General features: G+C 48.6%; 5 protein-coding genes across 5 annotated transcripts; 3 read left to right on the plus strand and 2 right to left on the minus strand.

Moving 5' to 3' along the window:
* The first annotated feature begins 330 nt into the window (after nucleotides 1-330).
* Nucleotides 331-1,413, plus strand: BDW70DRAFT_145334 (uncharacterized protein). The gene has a single exon (XM_073738414.1). The coding sequence runs from the start codon at nucleotides 864-866 to the stop codon at nucleotides 1,341-1,343; it is 480 nt and encodes a 159-aa protein (XP_073590949.1). The 5' UTR covers nucleotides 331-863; the 3' UTR covers nucleotides 1,344-1,413.
* Nucleotides 1,414-3,150: 1,737 nt separating this feature from the next.
* BDW70DRAFT_145335 (uncharacterized protein) lies at nucleotides 3,151-4,547 on the plus strand. The gene is made up of 3 exons (XM_073738415.1): nucleotides 3,151-3,376; nucleotides 3,434-3,778; nucleotides 3,850-4,547. Exons 1-3 carry the CDS (start codon nucleotides 3,266-3,268, stop codon nucleotides 4,477-4,479), a joined length of 1,086 nt encoding a protein of 361 aa, XP_073590950.1. The 5' UTR covers nucleotides 3,151-3,265; the 3' UTR covers nucleotides 4,480-4,547.
* Nucleotides 4,548-6,853: 2,306 nt separating this feature from the next.
* Nucleotides 6,854-7,408, plus strand: BDW70DRAFT_154429 (uncharacterized protein; the record flags this gene model as incomplete). Its single annotated transcript, XM_073739849.1, has 2 exons — nucleotides 6,854-7,165; nucleotides 7,325-7,408. The coding sequence occupies 2 exons, from the start codon at nucleotides 6,854-6,856 to the stop codon at nucleotides 7,406-7,408; spliced, it is 396 nt and encodes a 131-aa protein (XP_073590951.1).
* A 643-nt stretch (nucleotides 7,409-8,051) lies between these two features.
* On the minus strand, nucleotides 8,052-9,420 carry BDW70DRAFT_154430 (uncharacterized protein; the record flags this gene model as incomplete). The annotated part of the gene is made up of 4 exons (XM_073739850.1): nucleotides 8,052-8,291; nucleotides 8,337-8,867; nucleotides 8,930-9,159; nucleotides 9,318-9,420. The coding sequence occupies 4 exons, from the start codon at nucleotides 9,418-9,420 to the stop codon at nucleotides 8,052-8,054; spliced, it is 1,104 nt and encodes a 367-aa protein (XP_073590952.1).
* A 2,374-nt stretch (nucleotides 9,421-11,794) lies between these two features.
* On the minus strand, nucleotides 11,795-13,196 carry BDW70DRAFT_164779 (acyl-CoA desaturase; the record flags this gene model as incomplete). Its single annotated transcript, XM_073741552.1, has 2 exons — nucleotides 11,795-12,900; nucleotides 12,971-13,196. The coding sequence occupies 2 exons, from the start codon at nucleotides 13,194-13,196 to the stop codon at nucleotides 11,795-11,797; spliced, it is 1,332 nt and encodes a 443-aa protein (XP_073590953.1).
* Between the last annotated feature and the right edge of the window lie 1,803 nt (nucleotides 13,197-14,999).

Consider the following 14,999-nt stretch of genomic DNA (forward strand, 5'->3'; position numbering starts at 1 on the left):
GCCGCGTTATCTGGGTGATACCTGGACCAAAGAAGAGAACCAAAGGCTGTTGCGCTTACGCGACCAATACTATCATCTCAACTGGCACGACTTCCACAAGGTGTATTGTTAATTCCAACCGAGGTGTTTGTTCATCCCATTCTGACTTCGAAGCATTAGTTGGACTTATTTCCTGGCCGCACTGAGAAAGCCGTGCAGACGCATTACAGCCGGTTAAAGAGGGGTTGGGCTCGGGCTGCGCGTCGACAGAGACGGGCGCGTAAATGGACTCCAGGAAGGGCTACGTTCCGTTTCGAGTCTCGATCCAGTTTGAGGAGGCGCTCCAGTCGAGTCCGCAGGGTGAAAGTTGGCATGTATGAAGAGAAGACCCAAGATGATCTACCTGTGGACAGTGGTGACGAGACGATCAGCGAATGTGATGGAGGCGATGATGACGGTGAAGAAATGGCCGTGGCACCGGTAGGTTGTTGAAGAGTTTCCCCTTACCATACTCCTGCCGTATCGCTTTAGTGATCAAGCTAATTATTGTGGGAACCCAGACCTCCCAAGCGCCAGTAGGTGATACAAGGCAGGATTCGTCGTCGGCTTCAACGGAATTGCCTCTCAATGTGAGCACGACCAACGCAGCCTCGATCTGCGCCCCTGCATCCACATCACCCACAGCGAGTTCTCGTCAACGAACCGCCACGGGTGCGATTTCCACGTTTCGGCCTCAGCAGATAGACAAACACCCCTGGGATTTTGGTTCCATATCCACCTTTGCCCTAGAAAGACCCACGATCGCGTCTCCCGTCACAGAACCGCGAGGACATGCACGAGCCGTAACCGGTCCTGCCTTGGCCAGGGAGAATAATCAAGCCGAGATGTCACCATCGCGAACAGAATCAAGGAGGATACCCCAATCAACCGTATTTCGGCCCATCCCACGGCCAGTGCGAGCTCAAGAAGGAGCAGGGGAGCCAGAGTCAACAGCACTGCTCGAGTCTATTAGCAATGCACCATCGCTGCAATCGCTCGCAGAAGAGTTTCGGCTCGAGATGAATGTGCTTTTGACAAGGCATTGTCAACAGTTCAAAGATCTTGAGAGCCGTCTTAGTCAGTATATGGCAGAAAACTCAAACCTAAGGAACAAGCTTGCAAGCGCTCGAACGCCGGCTGAGTGGGATCACCTCGAGGCCCAGCTTGCTGAAAAAACCCAAATAAACAATGATCTTGTAAGACAAGTAAATGAGTTGACCGCGGATAAGGGGGACATGGAGGAGGAGCTGAAAAAGCTGGACAGTTTACGCCAGGCTATCAGGCAGTTGGATGTTTTTAGAAATTGGACTTCTGCGCAGAGTTAGACCATATAGTTGGCTTGATGCCGTTGCTGTAAAACCCATATCCCGGATCTTAATGATTTCTGAGCTATGACTTATCTTCGATCCATAAATTACTTTATAAAAATTGATGGCTAAATGATAATAACTCTTCGAAAAATATTTCCAGATCGGAAAATTAGGGTTCTCGCCAAAATGAGAATGGGTACTGTTCCGCTTGCCGCAGGCCTACTCGCTCCTCACTGGCCTTGTTGCCACCTCGCCGCATATCTTATTAGAAAGGTTACGAGCGAGCGGGGCAATGAAAGGTGCGAACGTCAGAAATGGTCACCCACAAATCGAAATGTAACTTGTTGGCCGCTGGCCAACAAGCTACGTTTCCATTGGCAAGTCTGCCAGTAGTCCGCCATGCATGCTTCCCTATGTTACCCAGCCCATTCATCTTAGTGCTGTTGATCATAGAACAGCCGTAATGCTACGCGTGAGTACTAATGTTGGTTAATAGCCATCTGTAGACTCCTGGACCATTTTACATGCTGAGCGGAAATGCTGAAAACAAAAACAAAAATAACTCAAAGGTAGGGCTGGTCAAAGTTGACAATATTTCTTGCTGCTGTATTTAGACCACCTAGTGGATACAGGGTTTTCCGGGGCAGCACAACTGTCGACGCCTATTCCCCCCTTTATGACGGTTCATTGAGCCAGAACCTGACTCAGCCTCATGCTTAACGCCGAAGCTCATGTACCTTGTGGTTTACAGCATCAGGCCCTGTCGTTAAATTGCACCGCAATGGATATGTCACTTTCAACGTGCTATGCCGCTATTTTGCAAGTATGGTTCCAGGCTTGCAAGAGGTCCCATATGTGTTATAGTGTTACACCGGCCATATAGCCCTACAATCTTCCCTTAAAAGCCTGATGATATTTTTTTTTTATTATAAAAGACCTAAATAAAAGTTGAGCAATTTGCTCTTAGTACAGGTGGTTCTGTGTCGGACTGGAAGTATAAATCATTGAATACACCCCAACCTTCTAGTAGAATCAAGAATTAGCAAGCACTTGATGGAGTAATACAGTATTAAAATTAGGAGACACATAGTAAATTCAGTTAACTCGGGCAAGACATGTATGCCTAGGATCCAGGTATCAGAAAAGGATGTTGGAGCGGTCCTTGGCAAATAGAGCGATCCGAAGGGGAAGCCCCATGAGTCGCTTGATGCTGCTCACCGAGTGTTTGACATGGTGCAAGCCGGTAAAAAGACAAAAAAAAAACACTTGGGAGATTGAGCGACTTGGAGGCTAAAAGGAAGATACAGGAATTGCAAAGTGAAACGGTTTCGTGACATCTTCAGAAAGTTAAAGAGTACGAAGGCGTTGTTTGCTTTTGATAGTTGGTCTTCTAGCTCTGTAAAACAATCAAGGAAATAAAATGATACCGCCAATATAGCTGGTTGCTTTGATTGCCGATTCAAGGCCTGATCCTTTCAAGGCTCTAATGCTGACGATACCTCGACGGCCGGTTCAATATCTAGACTTAGTAACGAAAAATCGCGGTATTAGGGAAGTATCCCAATATGATTACGTGCTCTTTTTGGCTGTATGACCTGATTGGCCAGATATCAGCTAAAAAAAAAAAGGGGGGAGACTGGCCAGCAACAACCCCTGTTATTGAGGCGTGTTGCCCGGGGCATGGCTGTGGCGCGAGCCCGAGCACAAAGTACTTCGAGCATAGGCAGAGCGCGTGCAGTAGAGGGGCTGGGCTGATGAGCTCAAAAGAAGCAGAGTTTTTATCACTGGGGAATGGCTCGAAATACTATTCGTATAATTTCCCATGCCACCTGCAGCCTTTGAACAACGTGTGTCATCCAATCTATAAATTTACAATAAAGAAAAATTTAGCCTTCACTACTTCATCCATTTTACTCAGTATTGCATCAACGGCAAAAATGAGCACAGTGGAAAAGAGCTCACGAGAGACGTGGACTTCGGAGGAAGACGAGCGACTCGTGAGTCTGAGAAACCAGTATTGGCAGCTTACTTGGGATAGATTCACGCAGGTATGTACATGCCTCAAACTCAAAGGCTATTTGTTCACTCGACGCGTCTCTACCCAGCGATTCTTTCCGAAACGAAGCCGTGCCGCCCTAACCTGGAGATGGGGCATGCTGACGAAGGACGAAGACCAGCCGCCGTTTTTGACTGACCATCCAGCCAGGCAGAGGCGGAGGGGCCCGCGTCCACGGCGTGGTTGCAGGGGCGGGTTGAGTCTCGCTTCGCGACAATCGGCTATAAGCTACCGACCCCGGCGGGTGAACGATACGGCAGAGGATGATGATGACTGTAGCTGGAACAGTAGCGAGAGCGATGAGGATGAACCAGCGGCAGGAATGGCTGAAGACGGCAGAAACGATGCCATGCTTGACGAGGCGTCCGTGGCATCCGCAGCATCAATAGCCACAGTATTTTCCCTCACCTTATCCACAGTGGCTATAAGCTTCAACACTACTGATCGCTTCTCAAACTACTTTAGGTACCTCAGGCACCGTCCACCCAGCTGCAACGACCCGTAGGGCTGGAGACGGGAGTGCCGACAACACCGGCAGGACCACGCCAGGCTGTTGAGGAAATTGGAGTGTCATCCACCGTGTCGCCAGTACGGAAAAGCACCGACGTTCCGCATAATGCTAGTCCCAGCGTATCATTTCCGTTGGAGACGGTGCCAGCACACTCTGCTGCACATACCAGTCCGCTTGTCCCAGTTGGGAGGGTGAACTGGCAGATAGGAGACCAGCCTGCGCCAGGCCCAGACCCTGCACAGCAAGGACAAACCACTTCATCCGGCCCGCTCACTGGCACTCCAAGATCTAGAATTGCAGTAGAAGCAGCCGCAGGGACGCCGGAACTAGTGACACGCTCGCCTGATCCGACAGCGACTGCCCCTATAATGCCTCGGCTATCCGAGGTTGCCAAACAGCAAGAGACAATGATGGACCAGGTTATGGCTGAAAACTCGCGGCTGAAAATCGAGTTGCGCGACCTCAAGACTGCATATAATGAAGTTGTTGGCGAGCGGGATCAACTCAGAGATGATTGCATGATTGTGAGACAGTTGGAGAGCAAAAGAGTGTTGGATCTGTTTGCCCAATGGGCAAGACAATAAGCATGTAGTACAAACACTGGTGAACATGACTCGCATGCTTCAAGATATGATCTGCTGCAGACGATGCTGGATTGAGTACATTGACAATTGGATCAATGCATACTTAAAAGCGTAATCGCGAGGTTTGCCTGAAAAGGAAGAATATAGGCTTGACATGAGGTAGACAGAGGGCAGCTGCCAGGAGCTGTGATACCTTGGTAAGCTAATACTGGACCAAGTGCACTGCAATGCCGAACAAGAGGATAGAGGTCGTGCGCATGTGGCTGGCAGGATGTTGATGCCGGAACCAGTGATTATTAAGAGTGGCTAGGGAAACATAAACAACTCCCTTGGGGTCTATACTGGAACTGTTAACTTTTCCACCACTCCCATTAGGACAATATATCACATTTTCCTCGAAGCCTCAGCTCTTTCCCGGCTATCTATGGCAGTCTCAATATAAGATAGAAGAAGGATAAACGGCAGTGAGCCAAATTGAAAGGAGACTGGGTAGCATCATCCTTGAACTTTACGGTCGGCAGCCGTACTTTGAGAAAGAACAGCGCTCGCAACGCCTCGCCATTGTCTGTAGCGTCTATACCAGGAGCTGGCAGCACCTTTTGAGCGGTCACACCGCTTCTCTTTCGTCTTTTCGCTTCCATCGCCCTGGCCAATACCAAAGCAGAGGGGCTGAGCAAGCTATCGGCGTAGATTCGAGTCAGCGTCAGCCAGTGAGAATTCAGTCCCTGTGATCAGCGTCTCAGAAGAAAACTTGGCGGTGTATCTACCTTAGTTTTCCATTGCGGCTCTAGAGGCTCGCTGTTCCTACCCAGCTCCCAGCATTCCTGCAGCCAACTGGTCCAAAACTGAGACGGATTGACCCGCGGCGCCTGTACGCGGACGCGGCTTTGGATGAAAGCCGAACTCTCCTTCTAATCTCGGACCGTAGGCAGCCGGCGATGGACGAGAAGAAGATCTCAAGCGGGTATACGACATTATCACTCGTTGCCAGTAACAGGGTACTTTGCCTTCTGACTGGCCCAGGGGCTGAGCCCTTTGAAACTGGGGCGTTTTCCCGTGACGAGGAGCGGATTTGGGCTTTTATTTAGGGAAAGAATTTGTTATATGCACCTACCCAGGACCGATGAGGCTGGCGTTCGACCACGAAACTGATGTTCATGTACTGTACATACGTGAAATATAAGGAGCTCGCGGAAGCAGAAATTTGGGAACCGTAGCTGACTTATACACGTCCGCTTAGGCGCTAGTTCTATGGCTGGCTCAAGCGCACTATTGCATGCTCAGTCATGGGCTAAACTGGAATTGACAGGAACCAACTCCTCATGGGTTTACTCGTGCACTCATATCAGAGGAGCTTTGGGCTTTTGGCCACGAGGTGAGCGTTAATCGGACGTACTTGGAGAAAGAAATAGGCGTTGACCTCTTCGGCATCCCATCAATTGACGTGGTCTACAACTTGGTTACTTCAACATCTGAGAGGGCTGAGTAGGCTGCAGACAAAATCGGTAGACGAGTATAACTTCCTGTTCATGGGCCACGTGTTCAGAGGTACGCGGTGGAACAAGGACAGAAGAGAAAAATGCGGACTTGAATTTAATTCCAGTAGTAATGTCATTTTAGTTTATTTTATCTTATTTAATTTTTTCGTTGTTGATTATATTTTTATGTTTTTATTTTTACAGTTACGGACGGCAGCGCATTTCTAGCTCCAAGTGGTTTGCCGAGAGCACATTTCTGCAATGGGCCGCCACAAATCTAAGCGTGTTAAGGAGCGAATAATACGCTCTCAAGGCAGGCAACAATGTAAATGATACTGTCCAAGTGCGTTTCGCTCTGTGGCCATCATAAGGCTTGAATCTTGGGTCTAGCCGGCGGAATATCGCAGTCGCGGCAGAGGCGTTCCTTTAGCAGGTTTGATCACTCGCTGGCCCCGTGGTCAGAGCTATTCCTTGCTGTAACAGCATGGAGCCAGCTGAACTCGATGAGCCAACCGGAATTCAAAGTTTCTGCCTTCTACACCCTTCAGGGATCTGGCCGGGTGGGCCTGCTCAATTATCAGAACGAGGACATTGAAAATCCGTTCTCAGTGAAACTCCCCTTTCCTACCTTTGGGCGCTTACGCTTCCCGTTACAAGAAAACGTCTTAAACAAGGTAAGCAATGAAAATGATTAGGCGTAAGGCTGCGTACTGGGTCACCTCCGCCCACCTCCGCTCACGCCTGGTGTGCAGCCCTGTCCATGGCACTGACGCGCCCAAGGCTGGTATATAGCCCGAATATCCCCTCAGTCAGTTCATAATGCTGCAGTGAGCACTTGCAATCATTCCTCCTGCTCAAATCTATTTATTGCTGCCAGGAAAACCCTGATTCCCAGCATGTCGGTCGGCTTCTGCCTCTATCATCCCCTTTCTCCTTCGCCATGCGAACGATGTATCTTCCTCGCATCTGATGATTATAACGCAAGGGTCAACTTCTTACAAGACCCCTTACCTCCATATGCGCAAGCTGCTCAATACTCAAGTACCGAGCGCACTACGACACACATTGACCCCATGTTATGTGAGCAGGCGATTACCGATGGTTCCGTAGCTGAGCCCACCTATTATCAGACGGCACATACATCTGCTTGTAGCGGTACAACTTCAAATCCGAGCAATGGAGATTTAACTTATGTGCATGGGCATGTGGTTGAGCATGACAGTTCTATGGCAGAGTAAGCATCTACCATATCCTATTGCCCTGGAGAAGCCGAAGAATCAGATCTAACAGTTCCGATGTTTAGGCCCATCGATAACAGTCCACGCGTATGTGAATGGAAAGGCTGCGATGGCAACACCAAATTTAAGTCCAACGAAGCCCTTGCTACCCATGTCAAGGATCAGCACCTATCCACAAGGCACGTCCTTTCCGACGAGGACTATATCGTGTGACTGAGCTAACGCAGCGTCATCCCTTGCAGGGTCTCCGGTTCAGATTGGTCAAGATGCAAGTGGAGAGGTTGTGGTCAATGTTTCCGGAGATATCCTGACAGGAAAAGACATGTCCTCACCAAGCATGTCCATCCTGGATCTTATCGGTGCCCAGTGGCTGGTTGTGAAAAGACCTGTAACAGGAGTGATAACATGACAAAGCATGCGTTGGGACATGATCGACAGGATGATTGAGGGAGCGCGAATGGTAACAGGAGAAGCCCTTGTTGCTTCGTTCTTTCCTTGGCTCTTGCAATCATGACGTCGAGCGGAAGCCAGCTACATATACTGGGAATAATCGAACAAAAGTTGGGATGCATAGAGCTAAGAATAATGGATAAATGCAAGTATATGGTCTCCGAATCTCACAGGAAGGGAAATAGATATGTTAATTGTCTTCGCGCGTTGAGTTTGAGCATGAGGATAGACCAGACAGTTACAGCCCTCTTATAATATTGCGCTATCCTTTAGTCTAACTACAGCAGCCGCGTGGGCTTATGGGGTTTTTGCATTGCAATCTCCCACATGAATCAGGACTAACTCTATAGCCGTCAATCTCTAGGGGGCAGCCACTAATTAACATCTATCAGAGGATGATGGATTCCTAATCCTTCGCAAACCCTACCAGCTCCTTGAGGGTTCTGTAAACACCGGTAATCCTTTTCTTGTCCTCCTCAATCCTCCGCATTTCCTCTTTCATTAGCTTCAGCTCTGCCTTTAGGTCTTCAATCTCGTTTTTATATCCTTCATTCTCTCTTATCTCAGCATTAAGCTTTCCCCTCGGCTCATCACTCTCGAGGATAACTTTCTTACGAGAATCTCGCAGGATAGAAAGTTCTTTCTGCTTGAAGCCTCAACCAGAGATCAGGTCATTGATCCGGTATTCAACGTCCTCGGCGAAAGTCCTAACATGGCTGACCAGTTCTTCGGAAGCTTTCTCTAGCCTTGGACTCTTAGAACAGGGTCTGGGTGCTGGGGGCGAATGACAAGCTTGCGCTGCCAGTTGCTCTTCCTCTTGCGAGAAGCCTAGGGGGTGTGGGAATTGTGCCTGTTCGACAGTGGTGGGCCCTGTAGACGATGGTGGGCCAAGGTGGGTCGACACATCGGGTCGGCCCGTCCGCTGGGAATGTGGATTTTCTCTGGAGCTGATCACCGAGCACTCCAATTGATTACTCTCATCTGAGTCCATGAAGCCCAGGGTTTGTTTTTGACACGTTGCCGGGACTTGTGAGAACATGGAACGGCTATCTTGCATAATTGTCTCTTGGACAATGGGAATGAAGTTAAGAGGTGTAAATGAGAGGCTAGACGGTGGCTCGGAAGTTGTAGGTGTAGAGCCAGGTATCGTTGCTGAAGACAGCGTAGAATGAACAGCTGCTGCATGCTGAAAGTCTGAACCAGGATTTGATAGTCTCTGCGTCTCGACTTTTTCTTGGAAATCATCAGCGAAGAAAAACCATTGCAGGATACGGCAAACTAAACCTGATATCTTACGCTGTCATCAGGCGTGGCACCTTCGTGTTCGGGGTACTCACCATCACTAGTAATATTGGCACCATTGCCAGTTACTTCGTTATCATCCGCATTTTCGAGAGTCCTTGGAAATTTGGCAGATTCTGTGACATCTTCCAAATGGGCCGCAGATCGCTTCTCAGGGATAGCACTTTCCAGATTCCCACGAGCGCGCCTCTGTCTGGGTAAACCGGGCTCCGCTCTCAATCGTGATCACTGCACCTGCACGGCCGAATTGCTTCGGTCAGGGAAATGTTTCAACTACTTGCTGCGTCAGGCTCGTGCCAACAACTTCAAATGGGCTGAAGAGATAAATCAAAGTAAGGGAACCTTCGTACCTTGTGAAAAGCATTTCAACCTAAGTCTTTTGTTTCGCCAGTTGTCTTCAGTTTCCACAGCCGCTGTTTCTCGCTGGCGGTCCAAGGCAGCTCAAAGCGCTTGCTGTATGCACTCGAGGACATTTTGCATCCCAATTATCTTAATTGCAATGAGCTGGATAATAGTTTGGCTTCCTACGGGTGATTAGATTGTTTAGAAGCCGTGATATTCAATGTAGTTGAACAAATTTTTGAGTCAGGGACTGGTGTGACACACCCTTTCAGTTCCGCCAAGTGCTTGGGCCGGCCATACGGATTCTCCGCAGTTGGCTTACGTCAGTATAAACATTGCATATCATAAAGCAGAGCAGCTAGCTAACTTGTTCAGATTCTTGGTAGGTTAATGCAAGCTGCAAAAATATAAATAAAGGTTGCTTGAGGACCTCTGCGGTAGCCTGTTCAAAGCCAAAGCTGGGAATCTGGAACCCAACCAATCATCAGCTATCAAAAGTCTATTCGAACAACTCCCAACGACTTCCCAAGACTACTGAGTTGCTATATTCTTCAAGTCTCCCACCTGTATACATTGATACCCTTTCTATATGCCACCTCGCCTATAATCAGCTCATTGTCTTAAAGGTATATACAATTTTTATGGCAAGTGCTGTGGTAATACGCAAAAAGCATCGTGACATTCTAGAATCCTGTAATAGTCCATAGGCTATTGAACCAAGAATGCCATTTGATATGGAATTATTATGTGACACTGATCCCGAGCACCGGCGCGCGGGATGAGACCGCTGGCTGATCAGGCCACGCCATATAGTGGCCTGACCAATATCTCCAACTCCCGAAGGCCTGACCTTCAATGTAATCGAGAACGATAAATAGAGGACCTATCGTCAACGAGATAGACAATAAATGAAGGAGCAACGGCGAGAACGCCCGTCTTTTGTGTCAGCGCAGAGAGTGCGCCAATTTTCCTTGGAATTAGTTCTTGAATGCGTGTCCGCCAGTCAGCCAGTTCCTTCTTCCTCACAATACCTCAATACTCGGAATCTCTACTATGTGCTGACTGACATTCTACCCCTACAACAGATTTATCCTTGTCCTAGAGGGACCATAATCTCCATTACGCCCAGTATTACCTATCGGAAAGAGACCATTTTCTTCCAAGCATAAGGGCCAGTTGAATATACAAACGTGCAGATTATAACTTTAAGACATTACTTTATATCCGGGATTTTCTAGCTAGGAGCGACGCGCTGGAGATTGACCAATAGAAGGATTCAATTTGTTCAGAAAAAATTGTTTAGGATGATTGTGTGGGAGAATTGCTGAAAGACTCTAATTACATGATAATAGGGAAGGCTATATATGGCCATCATCGCGGCTAGGTTGCATCCTCCAAGCAATGCCGTCTGACTCGGCCCAGTAGTCCGAGCCCTAATTAGGAATGACCGCCGGTTAGGCTCATAGGTCGGAACAGGCTGACGGAATGGCGCCGACTTCCTGGCGTATCGTACATCTTGGCTGCGGTCTGAATGGGCCAGCGGGATGAAACCGATTTCCTGCCATATCGCATCTCTTGACTTTAGAGGTGAGCTTTGCTAAAGATCCGGTGCGATAACTTCACCTAGCGCCAGCATGGGTTCATGAAAATGGCTCCAGCTCATCAAATGCCGAAGCCGGGTCAAGCACTGCTGGAACGAAGCGCTCGGGGAAAAATATGTTCCTAAAATTGGTCCATCCATTGACGTGACATGGGCTTCTAAGCTTCCTATCCTGAAAAGCTAAGCAATCTCTTTGCGAAACTGATATGGAAATGTTATGTGACATTTATCATGTACACCTTCACCATCGCCATAAGGCTGAGCAAGGCATTGAGTTTGGAACTCCACTTAATACCAGTGCTTTGTTTCTCTATTAGTTACCAACATCCAGCTCTTAAGGCTAAACAAGAAGCTACAACGCAGTAAACAACCAAAAAAAATGATTATCAACACATTCCTGCAAGTTACGGAAACAAGACTCTAAAGTTCCTGCTTATCGGCTCACAGAATCATTCAGACGAATACGCATAGGCCCGCAACTCAGCAAGTTTCCTTGAGATACTACGTAGTGTCCTCAAGCAAGATCTACCCGCGCCGCCTTAATAGCCAAAGAGACCGAAATCTGGGTTGCTAGCAATACCATTCGCCTTCTAGATGCTGCAGATCAACAAGGGATAGTTGATCAGTCTTGGCACAGGGAGCGAAACCAGAGAATACCGAGCTGTGGACCTTACGAAGGCCTTGTAGCCTAGCCAGGAGAGTAGCCTTGCCGGGCCTTTGATCGGCATTCGTTAATAAGAACGCTCTACGGCTCACCGGGCCGAAGTTTGGCCATTCGTTTTTGGCAAGGAGAGTTGTGTAAATGGGATAAAGCTGACCGTTCTTGGATGCACGGTGGAATTGAATGAAACTGCCATACCTAAGCCAAACTAATCTCCTTACCCCCATCAATCCAGGCTTTCAGGCTACGATCTATCAAGCACCAGCACAGTCCTTCTCGTTATTTGCTCTCCAGCACGGACCATTTCTGGAAAGTTCACCTTCGAAGGCTGCTTTGCGTCCTTCCAGATCTCAACCTCACCTCCCCCACGAACCACGCCAGCCCGCATCATGGCGAGCAAGTTGTGCGCAGCATTTGAATGTTGATAAACACCGCCGTTGAACATGGCTGTTGCATCCTTACCGACCGCGGAAGAAATGAATGCCTTTCCGCCTGGGTGCTCCTTTACGAAATCCGAGACATCGTGAATAACACCTCCGATGGCAACCAGGGCGCGGTTCGCCGACTCAGCAACGTACTCGTCCCAGCTAAAGACAGGGAGCTCCTCCAGTGGAACTCCCCAATCCAGCGCCGCCCGTCGAGCGTCCACCTTCTTCTGCATCTGCTGCAGCCTTCCCTTCTCGATTTCATTCGCCCTGAACTGCTTCAAGTCGTACGCCAGCCCGACCTGTTTCCAGATCCAGATCATCCATTTTGTCGGGTCATACTGCCACCATTCAATGGCATTTCGGTAGTCAGACGGGAACTCGTGGTGGAAATTATGATACCCTTCGCCCAGGGTTACCAGCGCGGTGATGACATGGTCCCGCGGCGAATTGCGATCATCAAACGGCTGCTCGCCTATCCAGTGCGCCAGCGAGTTCACGCAATTTGTCGCCTGCTGGATAAAGAACACTCGCAAGATTCCTCCGTAAATGAATCCGCCGCGCCAATCGCCCCATCCAAGTCCACATACCGATGTCGGGAATATGAGAGTCATGAACAGTGCAGTGTTGATATAATTCTTATGCTGCCAAATTACCACCGGATCAGCGTCGAGGTCTGACGCGTCCGACCGCCCTACCTTTCTGTAGTTTTGTTTCATGATAATCCAGCCGATGTGCGAGTACCAGAACCCTTTCCGGACAGAGTACGGGTCCTTCTCGGTGTCTGTATAGCGGTGGTGTGCTCGGTGGCCGCGGGACCACCATCGGATTGAGCCTTGGCCAGCTCCAGCACCGGCGAGGGCGAGGTAGATCTGTAGTGGGAGAGTGGCTTTATAGCAGCAATGGGCCCAGAGGCGGTGGTACCCTACACAATAATGGTCAGTTGATCCTCTCTCTCGAAACTCCCATAGCAGGAGGAGTAAAGAAGGACCTACCCGCCGTGATGCCGAGCCCAGCATTGAAGTAATAAATAATCGCAAACAAAGCTGTATGCAAACGCAATGGAGTCCAGACAGCCCCTACACATCCGACAAGAGGAATGAAGAGAACAAAGAAGCAGTTTAGCCAGTTGACGTGCTGATACCAGTTTGACCATGTCATGGGCAGCTCTGTAATGTGTGGTTTTGCGGCCGGAGCGCCGTCAACTGAGCATTTCTCCATCTCTTTCGAGCCTGCGATGGCATAAGAGTTCTCTGCCGAGCACAAGTCCGTCGTATATAGCGAGAAGAGAAGTGTTGGAGGTCAAGAAGAGGGACTATTCGTTCCTAGGTGCACCACATTGGCTAGGAAGGCAAGCAAATCAGCACAGTGGCATTGTAAATGACCGAAACCACCCCATCTTATTTTCCTAATCGCCACGTCAATCCTGCGATCATTCCACTTTCCTGACGGTTTTGTTGGGACACCCGTTGAGATGCTGGGACAGGGGAGAAACTCGGATGACTAAGTTGGGGCCATTCCAACGTACATGAACCGGCATACAGATAAATGTTGAACTTCCAGGTTGTAAGTACCTATCGTCACATGGAAATTACCGATGGATCCTGCCTCGGTTAGGGTGGGAGAATCGTAAGATCAGGGTGGGCGGTTGGGGAGGGCCTGAGTCAGATTTGTTACGGATATGGGTAGCCTCTCTGAACCACCTCCACCCCAAGTATATACACATCATCGAGCGAAAACGAGATAGCGCGCTCCTGATACTAGAGACTAGGTCTTTCATGGATTGATGTACGTAGAAGATGCTATGAGGCAACAAAGCAGTCTTTTGAGGTTGCTTGCCAAAAAGTGTTTTCTAAGCAGAAGACTTAGCAATGACAATGGTCAGTAAGTAGGTGGCGCCACACTTCAGCAGAAGGTATGGCTCGATATCCCTTTCTGTCTTCTACTTGGCGTCCCAAAGAGCTCTTAGTTGATTTTTATTTAATCTCACTCCTCCAATTGGCGGTAATTATAGGAGTGGTCGCCACTAATTCTAGCTAGTTTTCCCAAGATCTATCAACCCTATTTCCGTGATCAATGCGACCATGATAATACTAGCCCAACACCAGAGCTTCAAGGTGTTTTTTACCAGCTAGAGCGTCGTGTCGGATCTGAGGAGGCCCATGGCTGAAATCAGAAGTAGGGCAACGGGGGACGAAGACACTCGATGACCTGTCAGGAGCGAACGGACAGAACAGGGAACTCAAGAACTGCTTAGCTAGAACAAAACCATTATCTTTGTCTACTGGATATGTGACTCTGGTAGATCTCCAAGGGTAGCAAAGGTCCACCTTGCCTCACCTGCGGTCCAATTCACCAGTGTACTATCTTTACGCAGGCCGCAGGTCCATCCAATCCAACATAGTCTTACGGATATTTGTTGTTGATGAAACGCGTATGGACATCATGCGCCACAAGCATCTGGACTTTTTTTTTGTTCCTTTTTTCCTTTTTATCACCCATCAATTCCTGCCATTGCAGTATGGGTAGGTAGTTTGAACCAGAACGAGCCAGCTATATAGGTGTGACCTGGGCAGATTAGAGACTAGACTCTGGGGTCTGATTAACGTATTCCACGGCCGAGCCGCGCTTACGGGCGAACCGGGCCTTTTCTCCAAGCCAGCCATTTCTTCGCAGTTTTTCAGCCACTAATACAGTTGAATTAAAATAAATAAAATATTATTAATTAAGTACTTGTTTATACATCCTCTAATAGTATGCCCTATAGCCCTGCACCCACTGCAGCGAGGTGGAGCGCGCTGAGAAGGTATATATACCTGTTCCTGAGCCTGCTCTTCAACTTGTATATCTAGTTGTTGAACCCGATCCAGACCCTCTTGTACAGTTAAAAAGGCATGATTACCTAGAGATGCATGCCTTCTTGCCTCTTCTTTATTTTTCGCTCATTTTCTGCTTGTAAAACCTTAATTTCTTGTTGAAGAAGAAGGTTTGTCTTCATAGCCATCTGTGCACACTTTTCAAGAT

Source organism: Aspergillus foveolatus (genome assembly GCF_047715535.1).
Source record: "Aspergillus foveolatus strain CBS 279.81 unplaced genomic scaffold BDW70scaffold_137, whole genome shotgun sequence".
In the NCBI taxonomy this organism is placed as follows: domain Eukaryota; kingdom Fungi; phylum Ascomycota; class Eurotiomycetes; order Eurotiales; family Aspergillaceae; genus Aspergillus; species Aspergillus foveolatus.